We start from the raw sequence: 24,433 nt of genomic DNA, 5'->3' as shown, positions 1-24,433 counted from the left end.
AACATAATACAATTAAATACGTTTTGGTCTATGAAGAGACATCACTTCTCCATTTGTCTAATATTATTGCTTCTGGTTTAACAGAAATTCAACAATGTTGTCTCTCGAGAACATGCATCCTCTTTTGTCACCACATAATTCATTCATTTGTTGTGTTATTGTTATACCTCAGAAGACCAGCAGAGGTCAGTGGTGGTGTGTGTTGTTGTGCAATGCATTGTTAAGAGAGAGTGATATACACTCACTACCATTCATTTTCTCCTACTATGACAGGCTATTGTGAAGTGGCTTTGTTTTAAAATATGAATCATGTATGTTGTAATTCTTAACATAAGAAATATTATTGTCAATATATTTTTACACATTAAGTCCCATATCATACCACGTGTACATCAATATATTAAAAAGTATTTTATTGATTATGAAATTGCATATATTGGGACATTAACACTCACCTTAAGGATTATTAGGAACACCTGTTCAATATCTCATTAATGCAATTATGGTGGTGGTGTAATGGTGTGGGGGATGTTTTCTTGGCACACTTTAGGCCCCTTAGGACCAATTGGGCATCATTTAAATGCCACGGGCTACCTGAGCATTGTTTCTGACCATATCCATCCCTCTATGACCACCATATACCCATCCTCTGATGGCTAAGCAGGATAATGCACCATGTCACAAAGCTCTAATCATTTCAAATTGGTTTCTTGAACATGACAATGAGTTCACTGTACTAAAATGGCCCCCACAGTCACCAGATCTCAACCCAATAGAGCATCTTTGGGATGTGGTGGAACGGGAGCTTCGTGCATCCCACAAATCTCCATCAACTGCAAGATGCTATCCTATCAATATGGGCCAACATTTCTAAAGAATGCTTTCAGCACCTTGTTGAATCAATGCCACGTAGAATTAAGGGCATTTCTGAAGGCGAAAGGGGGTCAAACACAGTATTAGTATGGTGTTCATAATAATCCTGTAGGTGAGTGTATAAACAGTGTCAGCTGAAGATCTTGCACACTTCTTTATTATTTTGCCATATTTCAGTATGTTCAATAAAGTTCTAACCTACACACTTTCGAGTACAAGATACAAGAAAATCTTCTGCTTTCCTCTAATTTAAAACTCATATAAAGACTGAAGTTTACTGGTGTCTGAAGTCTATCATCAGATGTTTAGTGAAGTTGTCATTCAGTTGCTCATCAAGTTTATAACATAAAATAACATGTTTAGTTTATTTGAAGTTGAGCAATTGTTTGTCTATTTATCAGTGGTATCTATATTTCAAGACATCTTCAAACCATCTTTAAATTAAATACATATCAAGATTATATGCAAGTTAGAAAACTGTATACACTTTTCCATCTAAAGACTTCTTATTGTGTTTTACTGGAGTAAGTTTTACATTAGTGCCCATAATGAACCAAATTAATTTTAATATTTTTAATAACTTTGTCACACAAATTAAATCATCCTGAAAATCAAAAATGGCTATTTTATCTAAGAGAAAACAATCAAATGTAAACATTTGACATTAATCAAATCGTAATTTAAATCACAACAATGATGAAAAAAATACAACTCACAACTTCACAATCATAAGAATCTCTTTTAAAGGATTAAGTGTGTGGCTCTTAAAAGAGCCTTTGTGTGCGGCGGATGAAAGCGGCGCTTTACTTGGAGCTGGTGTACTTGGTGACGGCTTTGGTGCCCTCGGACACGGCGTGTTTGGCGAGTTCACCGGGCAGCAGCAGACGCACGGCGGTCTGGATCTCTCTCGACGTGATGGTGGAGCGCTTGTTGTAGTGCGCGAGACGAGACGACTCACCGGCGATGCGCTCGAAGATGTCGTTGACGAAAGAGTTCATGATGCCCATCGCCTTGGAAGAGATGCCGGTGTCGGGGTGGACCTGCTTGAGCACTTTGTACACGTAGATGGCGTAACTCTCCTTCCTGGACTTTCTGCGCTTCTTTCCTCCCTTAACGGCGGTCTTGGTGACGGCCTTCTTAGAGCCCTTCTTGGGCGCGGGTTTGGCTGGTTCAGGCATGATGCTTCTTCACAGATGAGTAAATGCTGAATGTTGAAGAGTCTCGTCGCTGTGGTATTTATTCACTCTCACATGCAAATGTTTAGCGTCACGGAGCCTGTTGTGTGATTGCGTGTCTTCGTCGGCCGAACCCATAAAATGTGTTTATTGGTCAGCTCATAGTTTGACGGGTCGGATAGAGAGCCAATGAAAGTGTTTCCCGCCCACAGTCTCGTGTTTGAAGATGACCCTCCCACAAGCGATTCAGTTTCCATTGTTGCACTTCCCGCTCTTTTCGAATTTGATAAAAAATAACCTTTATATCTGAATTAACTCTACATTATGTACGTCATCGTGTCATCAAAGTCACTTAAAGAGTTCATACAGAAAGTATTTCATTCTTTTATGCGTTATTCACAAGCTTTGGGCGTGTTTACGTTTATATAGTTAGGCGATGATGATTGTGATTCTTTTTCGAGCACCAGAAGTGTATAACACAACAGATTAATCTCATCAGTTAATAAAGAACGAGATCTCAGAAACAAAACCGGGATAATAAAACGTGACTTTCACAGCATTTCGTTTGATTTCATATAACTTCTGAAATTCATCTCTTCGAGTGAGACAGTGGGTGGCTCTTAAAAGAGCCGTTGTGTTCAATGTTTTACTTCAGAATAAACGCGTTTAACCTCCGAAGCCGTACAGAGTGCGTCCCTGTCGTTTCAGCGCGTACACGACGTCCATGGCGGTGACGGTCTTTCTCTTGGCGTGCTCTGTGTAGGTGACGGCGTCACGGATGACATTTTCCAGAAACACCTTCAACACACCGCGAGTCTCCTCGTAGATGAGACCGGAAATACGCTTAACACCACCGCGGCGAGCAAGACGACGGATAGCGGGTTTGGTGATGCCCTGGATGTTATCGCGCAACACTTTACGATGACGCTTCGCGCCTCCTTTTCCGAGTCCCTTTCCGCCTTTACCTCTTCCAGACATGATGCAATGTTAGCTAAGGGTAAGGTTTATCAATAGGGGGACCTGTGAGCGGAGGGCTTAAACATGTGCTTATAGGACCTAGTAGAAACAGTGGCACGAGGGCGGGACCAACCCACGTCATTTACACGTTTTTCTTATCGCCTCTGCCCTCACAAAGCTCTCAGTAAATCTCTTTACGGTGTAACTTACATAAAGCACGATGTTTAAGATTTAATAAGAAACTAAACAATGCACTTTAAGTGATAGTTCACCCAATAAAATTATGTCATCAACTATTCAGCCTTATGATATTTCAAACCTGTTTAAATGACTTTGTTCTGACGAACACAGGTAAAGATATTTGTAAGAATGTTAGAAATTTTAAATTCTGTGACATCATTGACTGCCACAATAGGAACAATTAAATGTTAGTCAAAGATGCACTAAAGGGTTTGTTTTCCTAAATACTTCACAATATCTCACTCTGTGTTCGACAGAAATATTTTTAATACTATGGTAGTGGATGATGTCACAGAACTGAAAATTGCAAATATTCATATCAGAACAAGGAAAATTATAGGATTTTCCTTTTTTAGTGAACTAACCTCTAACCTCTTATCTAAACTGATTTCAGAAAATAATAGATTAGTTAGAAATGATAGACGACCAATAGCCATAATTTTGCCTCGTTTTTATTTACTACCAAAATGAGTATTACAAGTGTGTTTGAGGAAGAATGTCACCGATGTTAGGGCCGAGGGCCAATAACCACACTCCGGAGGAGCAGACACCCGAGGACACCAAGAGGCGGACAACAAGAAGTGGATTTAAAAGGGTAAGTATTTTATTAACTTAAAACATTAAAAGCAGTGATGCAAATGTTCGTGGGTGAGACAGTGGCTTCCTTCGTCTCCTCGGAAGTGTTCGTGAGACAGGCAGCCGACAATGCTCAGACTCGGCTGGTGTGTAAGTTCACAGAACAGTCCAGGGGATGACAGCAACTTCTCCTCTTCCCCGAGGGACAGACAACGACGGTGTTCGGGCTCGGCTGGTGTGTGAGTTCGTAGACCCGTCGGCGGAAGGACAACAGCTTCACCTCTTCCCCGAGGGACAGGCAATGGCGGTGTTCAAGCTCAGCTTGAGTCCGTCGCCACTCCGGGCACAAAGGAAAACCTGAACACAGCTTTAGGCAGATCAATTCAAAAGGATCTTCATATGCAGACGTCAATTGTCATTCATCTCAGTTTCTGGAGAAACACAGTCGTTAGACCTCACCACACTCGTGCATAAATCACTCTTAGAAATCCTCACACGTGTGTATTTCACTCTCTCAGACACTGCAAACTCACTTCATCTCCACAGTGATTAGTCGACCTGTTTCTCCTCTTGCTGTAGGGTGAATGACTCCAAGGATGGCGACTGCAGAAGTTTGACGTGAACACATCAGCGACCTTCCCCTCTGCTGTGTAATCTCTTCCCACTAGAACACCGATCAGACATCCAACCTTCAGCTCTCTCCGGTTACGCCGCCGTCAAGACACACACCAGTCCAGATACACCACCCCTTGCTTGCCCAGAACACCACTCTTTTATACACCCTCGTCCTGAGCGCGTGCTTCAATGAAGCGCAGCTTAATTCGCTTCAGCTGCCGCTTGTTATGGCCAGCAATCAAGCCACCCGGTGACAAGAACATGTGATCAGACGCTCTTAAGTGGAATGATTTAGCGCAGACTGAATAAAGACACACGGGTATCTCTGCGGTTTAAAGAGACTGATAAGATAATGATCATTCTTAATATTGAGCAATCACGTTTACCACAATATTATTAATCATTGTGTCACCTTGCGTTATTATTTATGTTTGTAAAAAACGGTGGAAATCGTGTCGTTCAGTTGATGTGTTGGCTCTTAAAAGAGCCGTTGAGTTGTTATTAAAGCGGGACTTAAGCGCGCTCTCCGCGGATGCGGCGGGCCAGCTGAATGTCTTTGGGCATGATGGTGACCCTCTTAGCGTGGATGGCGCACAGGTTTGTGTCCTCGAAGAGACCGACCAGATAAGCCTCGCTGGACTCCTGCAGAGCCATGACGGCGGAGCTCTGGAAGCGCAGATCCGTCTTGAAGTCCTGAGCGATCTCTCTCACCAGGCGCTGGAAAGGCAGTTTGCGGATGAGCAGCTCGGTGGACTTCTGGTAGCGGCGGATCTCTCTCAAAGCCACGGTGCCGGGCCTGTAACGATGAGGCTTCTTCACGCCGCCGGTGGCGGGAGCGCTCTTACGGGCGGCTTTGGTGGCGAGCTGCTTCCTCGGGGCTTTGCCACCGGTGGACTTACGAGCGGTCTGCTTGGTTCTTGCCATTGCTGCTGAATCTTCTGTGTTCAGTACGGAGTGTGTCTGTGGATGCGGTGTGCCTGGTTTTAAAGGCTAAAACGCGCAGCACGTCAAGGGCACGGAGAGACTCGATTGGCTGATGTGTGACGTCCTCTCGAGACACTGAGCCAATGGCGGCGCGATATGCGTTCAAATGATACTGGCGGGACATTGCGTTTAAATCTCGCGTCACGGACACAAGACAAGATAATCATATAATTTCTCTTTATCTCTTTATTTAATACTCGTGTATTATTCCTCTGATCAGACATCTGCACGTTGCTATTTAACAAAGTTCACATATAAAGGTCTTCACATACAAATCAAATTAAAATAATCCTTTATGTTAAATCACAAGCGCAGCAACAAAGTTTTAAGGACAGAAGCGCTCCGCTTTCCCACGCGTTTCTTAACTTAAACCCGTTAAAACAAGACGCTTTACAATTATTATTTTACTCTGATAATCCGTCAAAGGCACGAGTAAACAGATATATTGTAGAACATTTGGGGCAGTGGTCTCACATACTGATCTGGAGAATGTGAGTTCATTTATAGCAGGTCTGTGATAATGCATTAATATACAAACTCGATGGATTAAAACAGAAACCTCGTCGCTCTCTCAGTGATAATGTGGGTGGCTCTTAAAAGAGCCTTTGGTTTGAAACGAACAGTCCTCCGTTTACTTTGCCTTAGCGGGTTTGTCGGTCTTCTTGGGCAGTAACACCGCCTGGATGTTGGGCAACACACCGCCCTGAGCGATGGTCACGCCGCCCAGAAGTCTGTTCAACTCCTCGTCGTTACGCACGGCCAGCTGTAGATGGCGGGGAATGATTCGACTCTTCTTGTTGTCCCGAGCGGCGTTTCCGGCCAACTCCAGGATCTCAGCGGTGAGATACTCGAGGACAGCGGCGAGATAGACTGGAGCTCCGGCACCGACGCGATGTGCGTAGTTACCTTTGCGAAGTAGCCTGTGAACACGGCCGACGGGAAACTGAAGACCCGCTCTGGATGACCGGGTCTTAGCTTTCGCTCTTGATTTACCGCCGGTTTTACCTCTTCCACTCATTGTTACTTAAGATATAAAATCCTCACGATTATAAAAACACGAAGGAAATATGAGATGGAGTTTGTGGTTTTCAGCATTTATACGTGCCTATCGTTCGCTTATTGGTTCGATTCTGTGAAAAGTTCAAACCAATCACTGAACTTCCCTCCAAAAACCAAAGCCCGCCCAATTCTTAACATCTTTCTGGATTGTTTCAGTTTTTGATCACGTGATCTTTCACTACATTAAATCTTATATCTGCGGTCTTTTCAGACACGTCTATAGGAAACAACAGTATAAACAAAAGCAAACATTTATACTGACAACATAACTTCAGATGTTGCGCCGATAATGAATTAAATGCTCTGACGATCATATCTTGTGTTCTTAATTTGAACCAGATTTATCAGCATATTCATTTATAAAGAGTTTTCCTGTAGCTCAGTGGTAAGAGTAAGGTTGTGGGTTCGAGCCCAGATATCTATGTATAAATGTAAAGGATAATGCAAAGTAAGTAGCTTTTGATAAAAGCGTCTGCCAAATAAATAGATTTAAATGTGAGAACACAACCATAATATCAACATATCACTGAAACACAACTCTTTAGTGGGCTGGTGGTGGCTCTTAAAAGAGCCTTTTGTAATAGAAAGTCTGGAGAAGTAATTTACTTCTTTTTCGGGGCGGCCCTTTTAGGCTTCGCTGCTTTGGGCTTTGTCGTCTTGGGTTTTGCAGCCTTGACCTTCTTGGGGCTTTTAGCTGCTTTCTTCGGACTCTTTGCTGCTTTCTTGGGGGCCGCTGGCTTCTTCGCCTTCTTGGGGCTCTTCGTTGCCTTTTTAGCGGCGGTGGCGGCAGGTTTCTTGGCCTTCTTGGGAGATTTCTTTGCGGCGGTCTTCTTTGCCGCCGCGGTCTTCGGCTTCTTGGCAGCAGCAGCAGCAGCAGCAGCGGGCTTTTTCACGGCGGGCTTCTTTGCTTTAGGAGCGGCTTTCTTCGCTTGCTTCTTAGTCTCGACTTGTTTTTTGTTGAGTTTGAAAGATCCTGAAGCACCGGTTCCTTTGGTCTGGACCAGTGTGCCTTTAGTCACGAGGCTCTTGATGGCGAGCTTGACGCGGGAGTTGTTTTTCTCCACATCGTATCCGCCGGCGGTGAGAGCTTTCTTCAGGGCGGCCAGAGACACACCGTTTCTCTCCTTGGAGGCCGTCACGGCTTTAACGATGAGATCACTCGCGCCTGGACCCGCTGTCTTGGCTTTGGCTGCAGATTTCTTCTTGGGCGCTTTCGCCGGCGGGGCTGCTGGAGCTGGAGCGGTTTCTGCCATTTCTGAGGTAAAGAGCCTTCGGTCACAGTCTATAGTTGATCAGTAATGCGGAAGGACTGAGCGGCTCTGCGATCTTAAACACTACGTGAGAACCATATAGACTCAGCTCGTCCTGTCAGTGTCTGCGCGCCTCTGTGAGCCGCAAACTCTTGTGTTTTCTCCTGCGACATTTCGAGTAAATATCAGAGTTTTAAAATCATTTGACGGAGTGAAAACAGCGTGAAAACAGAGCAGAGATCCAGAGCTTTATTCAGAGACTAAACTACACGACAGTAAAGGCTTTATTATTTCACTGTTACATTAAAAACACGACCAGCATCGATCTCTGGAGAAAAGCATGAATTTCATGTGATTTGTTTGTGTAAACATTGATGAAACATTAAACATGTTTTCTGTTTATTTAACATACATGTAATAAATGACTTGAGTTAAGTTAATGTCATTCAGGGACTTGTAAAGTGTTTCATACAGAAGTTGTTTTGATCAGATTGAAACACACGAACACTCTCGAGGTATTTGTGTGAATGACACAACGCTGTTTGTGTTACTGATGTGTAAATGTTTTATATTCAGACTGACGAAACGTAAAAACGGAAAATAAATATGGATTAAATATAATAAAAACTAAATATTTTTGTCCAGTATTGACATGTTGTATTTATCTATTTCTTTTTTCTTACAGACAACCAAGTTTGCTGCAGTCAGTCTTGGGTTCTGAATGATTGAAACGTTAAAGCAGTTATTATTATTACTTTTATTTAGTGTTTTATCTTCTGTAAATTATTATTTTTTTGTTTTGCAGACATATTGAACACAAGTACTTTTTATTGTTTTTATTGAGTCTCTCTGTAACAAAAAAAGAAGAAAACTGTGAATCTGTCCAGGATGTCTTTGGCATATGTACATAAACTGACTTGTTTTAAAGATTTATCTTTTATTAATTAAACTGCTTTATTCAGTCACTATACACTACCAGTCAAACGTGTTTGAACACTTGAATGAAATGTTTCTCGTGGTCTTAAAAATGATTTAATCTGAAGGTGCTTAAATGTCTCAAACTAAACATAGACAGGAAATTTGCTAATTTAAATTTCTTCATTATCAACTAATATATCTGTGTATATACATATAAAAACGTTTTTGAAATGGATGACTTTGACTAAATGATGCAAAAGAGCAACCATTAAGAGCTCACATGAGAACTTGTTTAGTGTTGTTTGAAAAGAATCTTCTAGGTTAAACGTCAAGCAGTTGATGATAAAATTAATTTCTGCAAATATCAGGCAAACAATGACTACATTGAAGATGTATATAACAGGTTCATAGCAGATACTTAACATTTTTTATTTGATTGTTAAGATTTTTTCAGTCACAACATGTTCAGTCGTCAGTTGCCTTTTTCTAAATGTGGATAAAATATGAATAAATGAGCGATTAAGTGTTTGAAAACTTTTGACCAGTAGTGTAAATTGCTTTTTATAAAATGTGCTTACATTTAATCATTTAACAGACACTTTTACAATGAGGTAAACAATAGAAGCAATTGAAACAACATCAGGACAAAGAGCATATGTGCAGTAAAACTGGTCTCAGGGCCGGCCCTAGGATTTTGGGGGCCCTAAACTGAATCATATCTGACAATGTCAAATTAACAACACATTATTATCCCTTTACAGCTTTCCTGTAGCTCAGTGGTTAGAGCATGGTTCTTGCAACACTGAGATCATGGGTTCAGTCCCAAGGATTGCACGCTTAACCTTTTCTTGATCCTTTATTTTCTACTCTTCTTTCGTCTTCTTCTTTCCTCTTCTTCCTCTTCTCTGCACCAGACAGATATTGCCGCCTTAAATTTTTAATCTTTGCACAGTTTAAAGCTAACGCACATGATGAATGACAATGACACAACGAGCAAGTAAAGGGGTCCCCTAGTGGCCATGGAGGCCCCATGCAACTGCCTATATCGCTTATTAGGTAGGGCCGGCACTGCTCATAGCCTAACACAAAGATAAGATTGTTTTTTTGATTGAAAGAGTAGAAAAGAGACAGAACTCAGAACTGATGGGTGTTGACAAATGAGATGTGTTTTCAGATGATTTTTAAAGATGGACACAGAATCTGATGATCTTGTAGCAGCGGGCAGATCATTACACAAATGTGGAACAGATCCAGAGGAAGTATGTGAGAGAGATTTTTTACCTTCTTGTAATGACATCACAAGACGTGGTTCATTTGCAGAGTGGAGGGATCTGACGGGTACATAAGTCTGTATGAGCGAGTGAAGATATGGAGCTGCAGAACCAGTGGTGGTCTTGTAGGCCGAGAGCAGAGCTTTGAGTTTGATGAGAGCGACTACAGGAGTCAATGTAACTGAATGAAGAGATGAGTGACGTGTGACATTAGATTGAATTTCCTCTTTAATGTGTGTTAATACAAAACGCATGTATTACAATTTCTTTATTGTCATGACAAATATTGTACATTTGAATTGGTAAAGAACACAATTTATATTACCCTATTCAATAAGCTTCACTTCCTTCATCTCTATATCTGCCTCTAGACTGCATAAGTGTAAAAATGTGACAGAGTTAATTAAACTTTAAATGATAATCAGGAAATAATTGATTTAATGAGAAAGAGAGTTTAAGTTTTCTCATTATATCAAAACTGTTGCGCGTCACACAGCATCTGTGAGGAGAAAGAGGGGGTTGGGCTTTGAGTTTGGAGGGAAGTTTACTGATTGGTTTAAAGTTTTACTGACTCCAACCAATAGTCGACAGGTAGAGGGGTTCAAATAGTGAGAACTGCAGCGCATAGGTTTCATCTTTCTTTTTGACAAAGTAAAATACCACAGCTGAAGAAAATGAGCGGTAGAGGCAAAACCGGCGGCAAAGCGAGAGCTAAGGCCAAGACTCGCTCCTCTAGAGCTGGACTTCAGTTCCCCGTGGGCCGCGTCCACAGACTCCTCCGTAAAGGCAATTATGCGCATCGTGTGGGTGCTGGCGCCCCAGTTTATCTGGCCGCCGTGCTCGAGTATCTGACCGCTGAGATCCTCGAGTTGGCCGGAAACGCCGCTCGTGACAACAAGAAGACTCGCATCATCCCCCGTCACCTGCAGCTGGCGGTGCGCAACGACGAGGAGCTGAACAAACTTCTGGGAAGAGTGACCATCGCTCAGGGCGGCGTTCTGCCCAACATACAGGCCGTGCTGCTGCCTAAGAAGACCGAGAAGCCCGCCAAGACCAAGTAAACGGGCGACAGTTCGTTTCAAACCAAAGGCTCTTTTAAGAGCCACCCACTTCACCTATAAAAGAACAATGCGATTCCTGTGTCCCCCTGCCGGTTAATTACAGATTAAAACTGCACATTCTGCTTTCAATTCATAAACCTGTATTGGATTATTACTGGTCTGAAGCAACTAATCGAGTCTAATGTTCAGTCAAACCGCTGAAGAATATTTGTAGTCTCCCGAGTCATGTATAACCGGCTCTCATATATAGAAGTTGAGCGCTTGTGTCAGTAAATGTGTTCATGCTGAACTTATGATGAGATGTGAAGAAATGTTATTTTAAATCTTAGGCGATAATCTTTTTATCGTGACGTCACGTTTGTTGATCTGCAAAAGTTGCAAATTTCTGTTCAGATAAAATGACACGAGTATAAAATAAAGAAGTCAGGAGAAATATTTATAGTTCAATTTTATTCTGTTTCTCATAAAATCTTAAAAGTCACGCTTCTTTGTACATTAGATTATGTTGTACTCGGGTAGAATAGAACAACGCCGAGGTCATGTGTTCGATCTCAGGGGATTAAACACTCAGAAACAAATGTATAAGATAATGTGATGTACGTCACTGTGGATAAAATCATCTGCTAAATGCATAAATGTATATTTACTGATTTACTGAAGGAGCGGTGAGGAAAATAAAAAAGTGACGTGCCACTAGCACCGCCCTCGCACGCGTGTGTTTCAAATAGGTCCTGTAGGTACATACAAATTGTATCCGCTGTCCTTTTTTTTAAAGCATAACGTTTGTATCTGTACTCTCGAACATCATGTCTGGAAGAGGTAAAGGCGGAAAGGGACTCGGAAAAGGAGGCGCGAAGCGTCATCGCAAAGTTTTGCGTGATAACATCCAGGGCATCACCAAGCCCGCCATCCGTCGTCTCGCTCGCCGCGGTGGAGTGAAACGTATCTCCGGTCTGATCTACGAGGAGACTCGCGGTGTGTTGAAGGTGTTTCTGGAGAATGTTATCCGTGACGCCGTCACCTACACCGAGCACGCCAAGAGAAAGACCGTCACCGCCATGGACGTCGTGTACGCGCTGAAACGACAGGGACGCACTCTGTACGGCTTCGGAGGTTAAACGCGTTTATGCTGAAGTTAAACATTTGACACAACGGCTCTTTTAAGAGCCACACACTGTCTCACTCGAGGAGTTTAATTTCAGAAGTTCTATCATCAAAGGAAATGCTGTGAAAGTCACGTTTTATTATCGCTGTTTTGTTTCTGAGATCTCGTTCTTTATTAACTGATGAGATTAATCTGTTGTGTTAAACTCTTCTCTCGCTCGAAGAAGAAACTCCATCATATCAACTATATAAACGTAAACACGCCCAAAGCTGGTGAATAAAGCATAAAAGGGTGAAATGATTTAATGCTCGAACTCTTTAAGTGACTTTGATGACACGATGACGTAATTCTGTTTTAGTGTAGAGTTAATACAGAAATAAACGTTTTATTTTAATTCAAATTCGATAAAGAGCGGGAAGAGCAAACAAAGGAAACTGAATCGCTTGTGGGAGGGTCACCTTCAAACACGAGACTGTGGGCGGGAAACACTTTCATTGGCTCTCTATCCAACCCGTCAAACTATGAGCTGACCAATAGAAACATTTTATGGGTTCGGCCGACGAAGACACGCAATCAGACAACAGGCTCCGTGACGCTAAACATTTGCATGTGAGAGTGAATAAATACCACAGCGACGAAACTCTTCAACATTCAGCATTTACTAACTTCTGAAGAAGCATCATGCCTGAACCAGCCAAACCCGCGCCCAAGAAGGGCTCTAAGAAGGCCGTCACCAAGACCGCCGTTAAGGGAGGAAAGAAGCGCAGAAAGTCCAGGAAGGAGAGTTACGCCATCTACGTGTACAAAGTGCTCAAGCAGGTCCACCCCGACACCGGCATCTCTTCCAAGGCGATGGGCATCATGAACTCTTTCGTCAACGACATCTTCGAGCGCATCGCCGGTGAGTCGTCTCGTCTCGCGCACTACAACAAGCGCTCCACCATCACGTCGAGAGAGATCCAGACCGCCGTGCGTCTGCTGTTGCCCGGTGAACTCGCCAAACATGCCGTGTCCGAGGGCACCAAAGCCGTCACCAAGTACACCAGCTCCAAGTAAAGCGCCGCTTTCATCCGCCGCACACAAAGGCTCTTTTAAGAGCCACCCATGACGTCACTAAAGAGCTTCTAATATTGGGTTTATAGGAGTCGTGTTGAATCTTTGCACGTCTCGCTGATAAACATTTATATTATTTTATTATACGAATAAGTTAATATTCCGTCTCGTGTTGTATCTCAAATGAGGAACACCAGTTTGTTTAAATCATGACTATAGATCGTCACTTGCCTTGACAATATAGGTGCAGAACAATTGAATGTTCATGTGTCTGTGTAGGAGGTCAATAAGTGGCAACCAATCTCGTTGTCTTTAATCTCAACATAAAGGTCCAGTTAATAATTACGTTTCAATTCATTTGTACAACTTCAAACTTAAAGTTCTAGGAGCCAAACTTTGGCATGTTCTGTTTAAAAACGATGAATATACAATTTTCCTTGCAACAAAACAATTTGATTGTACATATTTTTCTTTATCTAATTCTCACTTTTGATGAACTGTGTCTAACGTAAAAGCAATTTTGTTGACGTCAAAATTATAAGAAAAACCTAACATTGCATTGTTTAAATTAATGGTTATGGAAAATGTTGTTGATTTAATAAAACATAAAATGAGTAGAAATAAAGAATCAAACCACTGCAATCATGTGCCACAGATTTAAGCAATGCATTGTGGCCTTTGTTTTTGAAGAAACAAAATGGCACTCAAAAAAACAAATTTTAGAGGAGATTAGATATTTGAATCTGACTGCAGTAATGAGTGTGTTGTCTTAAAGGTCTCATGAACTGTGCTTGTTTATCGTTTTATACTGTTATATGAGGTCTACTTATGGAGTTTGTGTGGTTTTACATCCAAAAACATCCAAATCAATAAGTAATAGGCTATTTTCTACCCAGGTTTTGAGACCCGCTCTACAAACGCTCGGTTTTATGGGTGTGCGGCATTGAAGGCACTTTGAAGTAAACGCCCACTGCTTTGATTGGATAACAGTTTGCGTAGTTGGAGCCTTCGGTGAATTTGGTTTGAGACATAATGTTGTGTTACACATTAGCACCATTCAGAGTATTATCTGAAGACCTTTACTGTTATTTTACAGATGCGATTATTACAGTGTACATTTTACAGTTTTAAAGATTACATTGACTGTTGTTGTGATTTGAACCTCCTTCTTTGTCAACATTATTCCACCTAGAAAAATGATATGGATAGATTTTGTTGTCAGTCACGTTAGAATTGCGGCTAATGCATTAACATGGCTTTAATATACTGTGTTAGCTGTGGGTTATTTCGCATACAGAAGTGTCATTATTTTTATAACACAAATAGTTAGTGTAGTATCTCCGTGTACTAATAATCTCTGTGTAGGTAACTATAAGCCTCCAAGAGCTGAAATGTAGTTGTGTGTCTATGTGGAAAGACAAATCGTAACAGACTGGAATGGCCGACGAATCAGAGCACAGTGGACTTGTGGAACGGTGGGGTTTAGAGAAACTGAATCATGAACTGCTTGAAGGGAACTGTTTAGAGATCTTTGAGAAAAGTGTGGATAAAATTCTAGCGTTATTTGACCGTGGATGCATTTAAACCTGCATTTAAAATAGAACATAATGGTCACTTTAGTTATGTTTTTTCAAGCACTTTAAGATAATTATATAATTTGTTTAATTTCTGAATCATCTACATTCTTAGATCACAGAGTGTCACTTTGGAATGAATTGAAACGATTGCAAATCCAGGATAGAGTGGTTGAGTGAATGTGGTGTTGATGCTGTGGATGAGGGTCATTATGGTGTCAGAGACGCTGTAGAAGGACAGAATTCCTGCTCCCTCATCCACATACACTCGGATTCTTGCAGAGCTTGGCATTGCAGGCAGATTAATCCATTTGTCATCATGACAGAATGAGAATCTGGATTCAGAGCAGTACAATCTCCAGGATTTATCATTACGTCCAAAATGACACACATGGCCCAATTCCTTCCTCCCGATGCTCTTATATGCCACTGATATATCTACACCACCAGTCCACTTGATCTCCCAGTAAGAGCGTTGAGACACACTTTCCTTACACAACACCTGACAACAGTCGAATCTGTCTGGATGATCAGGGTACCGCTGGTCTGTGTAAGAGAATTGGATCACTCGGTTCCTCTCAGACAGATGGAGGTGTTTATACAGTGTGTTTGCATCCAGTTTCAGCTGACGAGAGTCTGTGGAACATAAAACACACAGGGAACACATTACTGATTCATGAAATTCAAATTTTCTACTCTTATATTATTTACTTTTAAAATTTTAAAGCATTGGATGCAGTAAGAAAATCACTCTTAATGCGGTTGAATCGTGTGTCGTCTAAGCAGAACGTAGCTGTGCCCTGTCGTAGTTTTAGATTGTGCATGAGGTGTACATTTTATCACAGGTCTGGATGAAGTGTAGTCCAACAATGTAGTCCAACGTTGGGCTTACACCAAACTTGTTTATGTCCAGAAGGTCCACTAGAAAATTCTACAAATGTTTGTTGTATTTTGTTGCAAAAATTAATCAAATTTAGGTTAGAATTGATTCTTACACAGGCTGCTATTGACCGTTTTGAAGTTTCAGGATTCATTTACTTCAACACTTTTATCCAAAGTGACTTACATTGCATTTTACTAAACAATTGTTTTGAAGTATGTGTAATCCCTGGGATATAACCCACGACCTTGGCAGCATCATGATCTAACCACTGAGCTACAGGAAAGCTTAGAGAAATTTATTCTTTTAGCAGATGCTTCTATCCAAAGCAACTTACAAATGATGGAGCATTTAACATTTAGTGTAAAGAGTCAACAACAAGCATTTGTCCATAAAGTCAGTAGAATTCAGTCTGTTTTATGATCTATAAGAGATTTAATGGATGTATTCATGCAGTTATAGTAACTTACACTGAAGGAACTGATCTCTGGTCTTGGGTTCAGGACTGGAAATAATCTCTGTGCATTTAATTTGAGAAACAAACATGTTAGTCAGAATAATGTACATTGAAACCATTTGTATTTCTACAATTCAACACACTGAAAAGAGATGATGAATAAAAACTTCACGTCTATCAGGGGTATTTTCCATCTCTTGTATTTAGAAATGCTCCAGTCTGTCTCTCAGATTTGAGCACATCATCAGAGGAGCGGAGAGAAATGACAGTGATGTTGGGCAAACACTATACAGACAAAGACAAACAACACAAACATTTAACAGAGACACTCTGTAAAACATCCCGTTCCCTTCCTAAAGGCCACTATCTTGTTTTGTTGTCCGTGAAAAGCAGGATGTAGCTCACAGTAAAGGATACAAACAATCTTGATTGGTGGCTGCGGTTTGGTAATGAATGTGCTACTTCTGCCGCTCACTGAGATGATGAAGAGAGACATTTGACCACTCACTAAAATGAGCTCAGCACCATATTTGGAAGAATGGTATAAAAGGAGGCATGAATAAAAATCACAATTTTAACCCAAGCTCTTGTTATATAAGAGGGAATCGTATTCACACGAACATCATTTAAGTATAAGAACTGACAACGCCCTTGTTACTGAGATTACATCTGTTATTGACATCAGTCTATGGAGAAAAGAAGTTTGGTGGACCCAAATTTTCCACTGCATCACATTTAATGCATTTAACTGGTTTTACCACTTCACTTTTTTTTAGATGTCCATATAGGCAAAATTGATTTATAAATGATAAACTAACAATCTGGTCAACAGAAAATGATTTATTTGAAGCACAAATCTACAAGAAAGGTAACTTACTGAAAAATTGTTGGTGCTTAAAGTGCTTCACTGAACTGAAATTTAAACTTAAAAGATCTCCAGATAAATGGACCAGGGCTTGACATAACCTGGGAGGTGGATGGCTTCGTGTAAGAGCATTGTTTATGATTTTCAGACGGATCAGGCCTTAACTTAACAATATTCACAAAAATGTTCTCAATCGTTCTGTGCATCTTCTCTCATCATCTGTGGCTACATCCACTCTGTTTAACTGACGGCCCTAGACTATTCACCTCTCTGTCTGACTGGAGCACACGCATTTTCAAACGTACACACCTGAGGTTGTTCTGGACTTTTCTATTGTCCGTCATTTTGACTGACATCTTGGAAAATATGTCATAATCTATTATTACCCGTCACTACGGTGCAAGGTGGTAATGAGTATGTTCGTGACATCATCACGCGGAACTTGTATTTTAATAATGACCAATTAAGCCATTGGTTTTTATATATATTTTAATGTTATGTTCACAAATAACAGTTTTTGATACCATATTCAAGCCCTTTCCATATCAGTATTTATTTTGCTCATATCTTGAGTATGTAAAAAAAGTTATGGCTGAGGTCGGCTGAAGCGCTATGATCTTCAGGAACAGAATTTGGAGAAAAACGTGTTTAAAGTTAAGTGATGAAAATAAAAGCACAACAGTCCAGTATCACAAGTAAAAGTCACTTTACAGTGGTAAGAGACGTACTTTTATAACAATTTAATATAAAATTAGTCTATAAAAATACTCTACAAAATAAACAAATTTTTTAAAACTAAAGTAAGGAAAATGGTGCAGCGCACACCTAAAGAACAAGAACTCTGCCACTATCACTACACAAGGAAACTAACAAACATTACGGACAACAACTAATAAGCAGTGAAGCAAGTTTCATGTTGTTTATCATGTGCATAGTGTCTAGACTTTTGATCATCACTTGTATGTTTTGCGATAGCGTTCCGGCTCGCATGAGCAGCGGAGCGGTGATAACTCCTGGTGCTGCAGACTGGGAGCTTTGTCAACTCAGTTACACAGGACTGGCGGGAAATGTGCATTGATACTCCTTCATTCTTCATGTTATGGGGTTTACTTCCCAGTGCGACATCCGACGGGTTTCCCAGATCGCATCACATATGTCTAGTCAGTAACAATGACAGGTGAAAACACGCAGGTCGCTTCGCGAGCATATCACGCTCTAATGATGGGAAACAGGGATTTACAAATTGCCCTCATTGTAATCCACCAAAATGACGGTCGGTCTTCAGACATTTCTGTCACTGGTAAAAAAATCTGTCAATGACAAAGAATTTTCGGTTAACGAGACCTCTGGTACACACACGTACAGGAATATCTGTATCACGGGCAATCAGGGGGGTCAGCCCCTCACTATCTCTGATTGGTATAGACCACGATATGGGCCTAATGTGTGTCTGTTGTTTAATCACAGGAGTTGTTTTAATCACAGGGAGACTTTCAGAGTTGCGGAGGCTTTTTTTCTCCCTCTAACTGCTGGTCGCAACAGTGCTACCTCTGATTATTTTTAGTTGCACCATTGAGAAATAAGGTCGCTTTTGCCACCAAATTGGTTGCACTCTAGAGCCCTGGCTGCATAACCTTCCTTTGGATTCTGATATTAGGAATACGGGGTAAAAGTTTATTTTTAAAGAGGTTCCAGCTCACGCTAGGAAAACATGAAGCATTTGTTTGTTTCTTTTCACCGAGGATTCCTTCGTGAACAAGGCAGAGATCAACACTGAATTTGTGGAGAGACTAAATTAAAAAGCAGTGATGTGCCTTCAATATTGGATCCAATAGGAATGGCGCAGCAATCTTCTGTGAGTAAAACATTTTTGTACTATGCGTCATTATTGCTTTGTTAGAGAACTCCTGATGTGCCCTGAGCACTATTCACATGAGATTAGTATTACCTTTTGAAATTAAACAGACAGCCTGTTTGGTTTGGGGGAGCGGAATAAATCAGATAGGGGTATAAAAGTTTCACAATGACAAAGTAGAGCCAGTTGCAGTAAACATGATGCATAATAAGCAATTGACTATATGCCGCATTCAATGGGGAAAAGCAGTATTTTTGCCGACAGGGCTGAGAGCGCGCTAACATTAGCAGCCTATTAACGTTAGGTTAAAAAGTTATAACATGGTGACAAAAATACAAGCAGAGATGTTTAAATGGTATTATTGTAACTATGGATAGGCATTTGTCAGTATTGTGTGTGTGTGTGTGTGTGTGTGTGTGTGTAGAAATGTTGCAATAGAGGTTTAGGTTTTGATGTCATGAAATTGAATAAACCCCCCTGGGTGCCGGTCAGAGCACAAATAATGAAGACACAGGTTTGTGGGTGTTATGTGGTGTATTGAAGTCAGATGAATGTCAGAGATATCGACAATCAAACTGTATCCTCACAGGCAGAGGTCTCCATTTAGTCCATGAATAAAAGTACAATAAATAATGAATAAACTAACTGGGTCTTAATAATGTGTCCACATTTAAATCAGTGCAGTTGTAATCAATGATAATGTTATGTGCACAGTTCTATTATCAGGAGTTATCAAAAGATTATCTGAGTAACAATATCTTACAGTTTAATGCACTGAAGCTATAGTTTCACATTTATCATAAATAACATGCGAGTTATACATAATGAACAGAATATATAACAGAACGCAACCATTACAGTATTTATATGTAATATAAATATTATTCACTGTAAACATCTGTATAATGAACCGGAATAACAACAGTTTCAATTATATTCCAGACCGAGAAAATATATATAAACCGATCAGCACATGTCCATGCGAAACGAAAGTAGATAATATAACATCACCAAGAAGACATAATAATAAATTGACTTACTTCTTCTTCAATGACTAATACCTTCAGGATACACTTGTGCAAAACCATCAGATAATCAAAATATAAACTTAAATATGAACTATAAACTTCTGCCCCAGCCGACTGCCGCAGTAGAATAGATCCGCTACAGCAACACTGACTACCGGATACAGCCGAACTGTTACCATAGCAACGATTTCAACGTAAGAGTCCTCTGAGGAGGTTTAACACAAATGTGTTTCTTTCTTTGTGAGTGTGGACGGTTACTTGTGTAGTTACGGGTATTAATTTGTTGTTTTGCGTGAATGTGGATTATATTTTGTTGTTTTTAAAATTGTATTTTTTTATTTTGAATATATAGTTTGGTACTCCGGTTTCCTCCCCTGGTCCAAAGACATGCATGGTAGGTCGATTGTCATCTCTGGAAAAATTGTCCGTAGGGTGTGAGTGAGTGAGTGAGTGAGTGTGTGTGCTCTGCGATGGGTTGGCACTCCATCCAGGGTGTATCCTGCCTTGATGCCCGATGACTCCTGAGATAGGCACGGGCTCCCCGTGACCCGAGGTAGTTCGGATAAGCGGTAGAAAATGGATGGATGGATATAGTTTGGTCGTTTTTTATTTATATATTATTTGCGGTTATTATACCGCACATGACTCCTACAGACTCAATTTCCTCTGGTGGTCCATCTTCCTTGTTCGTAGATATTACTTGTTGGGAAGGTTTTCATTTATGAATAATTTTTTTCTTTTGTGTTTCACTGTTGGTTTGAAGTTACTGAAACTCGATTGAGATTCTTTCGTTTTTGTTTATTATAATTTTTCTGGGGTTTTCATGCTTGAGTTCTTTTTGTCCTCATCCAATATTTAAAATCTTTGTGACACCTTGAGGTTGACGGCCGTGACATGTTTGTGTAGTGGGTCAATGTGTGGTATGTGTGAAGTGGTGACTGTTTAAATGATTATTTGTATGTTATATTATTGTGAGAAATATTGTGGACCCTAAAAGGTGAAAAGCTTTAGTGTAAACCACAGTTTAAGAAAATAAAAGTGTAAAACACACACCTCTGTTTATTGTCCTCTATTTATTTGGAGGACCTCCAGGGGGGAAATTGTGGCAGCGTGAGGTTCTATGAAGGATTGAACTAATAACCTCCCCTCTGGCCCTGTCACACAGGTAAACATGTTTTTTCATCATATAATTCAAAAGAGTTTCTTCACTTTGAGTCACTTTGTTCATTTTAATGTGTTTGTTATGATTCACTCTGATATTTTCTTCGTTCTTTAAATCCATCAGCAATGGAAAAACAAACATTAATGTGCTGCTGTTCTCAGGTCAGTGTGAGACTTTACACAATGTGTAAACATTTGTATCTGAATGATAAATGTTTGAATTTATGTTTGTTCACAATATAATTGTGCCAACAACAAAATAAAAATTTGAATCTTTTTTTAATCATTTAAATCAGTGCCATTTGTTGTAAGAAGCAATAAATCATTTACAATCATTTACAAAAACTAATACAGAGTAAATGTCAGCTGTGTGTTAATGTCTTAACATGCGTTTCCTCTTCCTCTCCGCTGTGGTATAGTGTTGAAACAGATTGCAGATGATCCGTACGGATTCAAACTCTACGGTTTGGAACGCATGTGACCTGCATATTAAAAGTGCGTTTACTTTACTTTACGCTCTCGCTCTCGCTCTCGCTCTCTCTCTCTGGTATCTGGGCGAGAACAATATTAAAGCGGTTTCAGATAAACAATGACGCTCAAAACTGCTTCGTCACAAACAACATATCTTGGTTCTAACAAAAAAAAACAATGTTACTCACATACTGATTCGAATCAAAGCAATCTCATCGGGGGTGATTTTTAGACAATCTTTGTCTCAAACGTCTCTCTACTGGAAGGTATCTCCATAGATATCTGTCAGTATATCTGCTTAAAGCCTTCCCACCCAGCAAAGACACATGGGGCCCAGATGGGTTTGATGTGGGCTGTGTTCTGGGTCTCAGCTGGTTTTGGCCGCGGGTTCCATGAAGTGAACACTTCCTCATTTCTGAGCCTTTGAGTTGACTTGGTTCAGCTGGTTCATCTTGAGGAACTGGTAGATTTCTATCCACTTGTGGCCTACACAGTTGGTTCGAGACATTTTGTTACCCTGAAGGGACACATCACCATCTAAGGTTAGATTTGTTTTGCTTTCAATGTAAATATTGAGTAACTTTAACATTTGAAATTTGTGTTTATTCATGTTTCATTAATTCATTCATTAATAAAGTGGGATGACAGCACAAGTCAGTTTAAGAGTGCTTTTTGGATGTGAAGATGATGCCAGAAATCTGACCATTTCACCTGGAATGCTGACATCTGTGGATCAGTTGGCTATTAAAATTAAGACTTAAGAGTAACAAAGCCATTTAGGTGTCAATTCAGAGATTTTCTGATCAATTTCATACATTAAAGATCACAGTACTTTGAAAGTGGTATACTTGCCTTGTGAGACAACCAGCTCTTTAATATCCTCAATTAATGCATCTTCCAGCCCCTCAAAGCATGAACCGGGGCCTCATCTGTAACCGTTGCGTACGCACAAATCATGGCCTGAAAGAGGCGTACGCCACTTCCCTCACAAAAGATGAGATTTGTAAAAGAAACTTGGTGGAAAGCATGCAAACTCTGACCCTTGCATACGGACATTTTGGAGACAGAGCAGTTTGGCGACACCGATGGTGAGCTCAAGTTAGATTGCAGAAAGTAAGTGTGATAAAAACGATTATAAGCATTAATGCCTCTCACACATTTTATTTTAGCTTAAATATCCTCACTATCACAAAGATTAAATCTGCAGAGGTATTTGTGCTTGTATTGAGAGATATTTGTTTCATGCACCTCCTGTAAAATCCAACTCATATCTTCAAAAAAAATTAAATATAAATATTTAATGTTTAAAAGTGATTTTAATGAGTTGTTTACGATCAGTCTCAATGCTGTAAACATGTAAATGTTGCAGAGATCTTCATTGCCTTTAATATAATTATTATCATAATTATAACAATTATTAATATGGAAATCTCAGTGAATCTCATGTGTGGCCATTTGTGATTTTGTTACGGAGATAAAGGATGGGATCAGGGTTTACATTATTTTATTTTATTTTTCTATGGCATCTGATAGATGTTGAACCAGAAACATTACACGCCCATAATGGTGAGTGACGTCAAGCTTAACAAGAGGACTGGATGCCGGACTTATTAAATACGAATAAGCATTCATGAGGTGCTTTGCATTGACTATTTATGGGTACAAAATGGTTGTGTATACAGGGCGGGATATGAGGCTGATTCACGAACGCACACTTGCAGGTAATCTGTGATTTATAAAGTGAAAATTGCATTCAAATGTCCTTGCGCAAGTTTTATAAATCTCCATTTTTGTTTGCTTACACCATTTTCAGCATTCTGCCGTACGTTCACATTTTAAGGTTTTATAAATGAGGCCGCAGATGATTTGCCATCTGTTGACTCATGTAGCAGCACTGATACCATCATATTGTCATCTCCTGAGTCCTGGTCTTGCACTTGACCTCAGGTATTCATAGTGACACGCTTTTCATATTGTGCAGAAATGCAGCTCCAGAAAGGAAATGATCAATTTCTTGTCAATGGAACTCTCCTTTCTCTTACCCCGAAAGGCCTCACAGAAGAAATAATTAAGTACAAAGTTTCTGAGGCCTTGATTCAAAACATCCATGTTTGCATGAGAAAGGAACTCAGACTGGGTGTTGTGGATGGACGCACTACATTAAGATTAAAATGATGAACTTCCGCACAAAACTTGGCCGAGCTGGACACCCAGAAGTCACTTTCAACTCACTTAAGAACAAACAGAAAGATCAGGGGAAACCAGCTGCACACATAAAAAAGTCCAGAAAGGCAGAGATTCATTTCTGTTAAACCATCCAAGCAGTGAAACCACAGATAGTCTGGAGGAGGAAAGAGTTTCTCTATTGAGTGAGGTTAATAAAAGAATAAATAAGCTGTGATACAGGAAAAGATGCTTCATACCTTCTCATACCGTACACCAGGGCTAGTCAACAGGCCCACCAATCATCTTTACCAATCCCACCTTAACATTTCTAATAACTGGAGAGAGTTTAAGAACGTTGTGCTTTAAGAAATCCACATCCTGAGACGCCACGACTTTAAATCCAAAACGCTGCTATAATCAATACGAAAGTAATTTCCGTGGCTCGATTTCCATCTCATAAAGCGATTTGATCGAAGAAACTTAGTAACGCAGGAAGAGTACTACACCACGTGAACTGTTGTCTCAGATAAGGAAAAACGATATTGTTTTTATTACTGCATTCATTATGTATGATTTAACAACTTTGTTTATGAAAACAGCTGTTCGTCTTCTTCCAGAACTTACACTTCAAAAGATCTGCACTTATAAATGTGTGGGGCACATAAATGCGATTGTCATTCACCTGAATATTTGATAATAGTGTTATGTTTCCTGCACAGATCGATTGATTCGCTTTATTAGACGCCAGCTTAACATCAAGGGACAGAGATAACTTTTCTGCTGAATTTATGAGCATTTTTTACTTTCATTAACTTTCATTAATTCAATATCTTCATAAT

General features: G+C 40.3%; 8 protein-coding genes across 12 annotated transcripts in view; 3 read left to right on the top strand and 5 right to left on the bottom strand.

Moving 5' to 3' along the window:
- Positions 1-569: 569 nt before the first annotated feature.
- LOC130420472 (histone H2B-like) lies at positions 570-2,051 on the bottom strand. The gene has a single exon (XM_056747757.1). It carries the CDS (start codon positions 2,049-2,051, stop codon positions 1,677-1,679), a length of 375 nt encoding a protein of 124 aa, XP_056603735.1. The 3' UTR covers positions 570-1,676.
- Positions 2,052-2,714: 663 nt separating this feature from the next.
- LOC130420702 (uncharacterized) overlaps positions 2,715-24,433 on the bottom strand; it is a 195,470-nt gene continuing 173,751 nt past the window's right edge. The window contains exons 4-5 of the mRNA XM_056748193.1: positions 5,017-5,365; positions 2,715-3,027 (exon numbers count right to left, since the gene is read on the bottom strand). Coding sequence (XP_056604171.1) covers positions 2,715-3,027; positions 5,017-5,365 — 662 coding nt within the window. The remainder of the gene's footprint in view (positions 3,028-5,016; positions 5,366-24,433) is intronic.
- LOC130420765 (histone H2A-like) lies at positions 5,945-6,438 on the bottom strand. Its single transcript, XM_056748278.1, has one exon. The coding sequence runs from the start codon at positions 6,436-6,438 to the stop codon at positions 6,052-6,054; it is 387 nt and encodes a 128-aa protein (XP_056604256.1). The 3' UTR covers positions 5,945-6,051.
- LOC130420711 (histone H1-like) lies at positions 7,082-7,732 on the bottom strand. Of its 2 annotated transcripts, XM_056748210.1 has the most exons (2): positions 7,373-7,732; positions 7,082-7,306 (listed from the first exon to the last, which is right to left on the bottom strand). In XM_056748210.1, exons 1-2 carry the CDS (start codon positions 7,730-7,732, stop codon positions 7,082-7,084), a joined length of 585 nt encoding a protein of 194 aa, XP_056604188.1. The 2 variants fall into 2 exon arrangements, with proteins under 2 accessions (XP_056604188.1, XP_056604187.1); XM_056748209.1 differs by having other exon boundaries at positions 7,082-7,732.
- On the top strand, positions 10,593-10,979 carry LOC130420752 (histone H2A-like). Its single transcript, XM_056748265.1, has one exon. It carries the CDS (start codon positions 10,593-10,595, stop codon positions 10,977-10,979), a length of 387 nt encoding a protein of 128 aa, XP_056604243.1.
- LOC130420700 (uncharacterized) overlaps positions 11,786-24,433 on the top strand; it is a 195,940-nt gene continuing 183,292 nt past the window's right edge. The window contains exon 1 of the mRNA XM_056748191.1: positions 11,786-12,078. Within this exon, the coding sequence (XP_056604169.1) occupies positions 11,786-12,078 (293 nt within the window). The remainder of the gene's footprint in view (positions 12,079-24,433) is intronic.
- On the top strand, positions 12,725-13,192 carry LOC130420794 (histone H2B-like). The gene has a single exon (XM_056748307.1). The coding sequence runs from the start codon at positions 12,766-12,768 to the stop codon at positions 13,138-13,140; it is 375 nt and encodes a 124-aa protein (XP_056604285.1). The 5' UTR covers positions 12,725-12,765; the 3' UTR covers positions 13,141-13,192.
- On the bottom strand, positions 14,440-19,929 carry LOC130420721 (stonustoxin subunit alpha-like). Of its 4 annotated transcripts, XM_056748232.1 has the most exons (4): positions 19,809-19,929; positions 16,221-16,333; positions 16,062-16,109; positions 14,440-15,347 (listed from the first exon to the last, which is right to left on the bottom strand). In XM_056748232.1, the coding sequence occupies exons 2-4, from the start codon at positions 16,240-16,242 to the stop codon at positions 14,815-14,817; spliced, it is 603 nt and encodes a 200-aa protein (XP_056604210.1). In that variant the 5' UTR covers positions 16,243-16,333; positions 19,809-19,929; the 3' UTR covers positions 14,440-14,814. The 4 variants fall into 4 exon arrangements, with proteins under 4 accessions (XP_056604210.1, XP_056604209.1, XP_056604211.1 ...); XM_056748231.1 differs by having other exon boundaries at positions 16,062-16,333; XM_056748233.1 differs by lacking the exon at positions 19,809-19,929 and having other exon boundaries at positions 16,221-16,752.

The sequence above is a fragment of the Triplophysa dalaica genome, chromosome 5 (genome assembly GCF_015846415.1).
Source record: "Triplophysa dalaica isolate WHDGS20190420 chromosome 5, ASM1584641v1, whole genome shotgun sequence".
NCBI classification, from domain to species: domain Eukaryota; kingdom Metazoa; phylum Chordata; class Actinopteri; order Cypriniformes; family Nemacheilidae; genus Triplophysa; species Triplophysa dalaica.
The sequence above is the reverse complement of the archived record's forward strand: the minus strand, read 5'-3'. Positions and strand labels throughout refer to the sequence as shown.

What these genes read in the sequence shown, in the direction of transcription:
- LOC130420472 (XM_056747757.1), bottom strand. Translation starts at nt 2,051, where the DNA reads ATGCCTGAACCAGCCAAACCCGCGCCCAAGAAGGGCTCTAAGAAGGCC.
- LOC130420765 (XM_056748278.1), bottom strand. Translation starts at nt 6,438, where the DNA reads ATGAGTGGAAGAGGTAAAACCGGCGGTAAATCAAGAGCGAAAGCTAAG.
- LOC130420711 (XM_056748209.1), bottom strand. Translation starts at nt 7,732, where the DNA reads ATGGCAGAAACCGCTCCAGCTCCAGCAGCCCCGCCGGCGAAAGCGCCC.
- LOC130420752 (XM_056748265.1), top strand. Translation starts at nt 10,593, where the DNA reads ATGAGCGGTAGAGGCAAAACCGGCGGCAAAGCGAGAGCTAAGGCCAAG.
- LOC130420794 (XM_056748307.1), top strand. Translation starts at nt 12,766, where the DNA reads ATGCCTGAACCAGCCAAACCCGCGCCCAAGAAGGGCTCTAAGAAGGCC.
- LOC130420721 (XM_056748231.1), bottom strand. Translation starts at nt 16,167, where the DNA reads ATGGTTTCAATGTACATTATTCTGACTAACATGTTTGTTTCTCAAATT. An exon ending in CAGAGATCAGTTCCTTCAGT is followed by an intron (nt 15,348 to 16,061) that starts GTAAGTTACTAT and finishes TATGTTCCACAG; the next exon opens with ACTCTCGTCAGCTGAAACTG.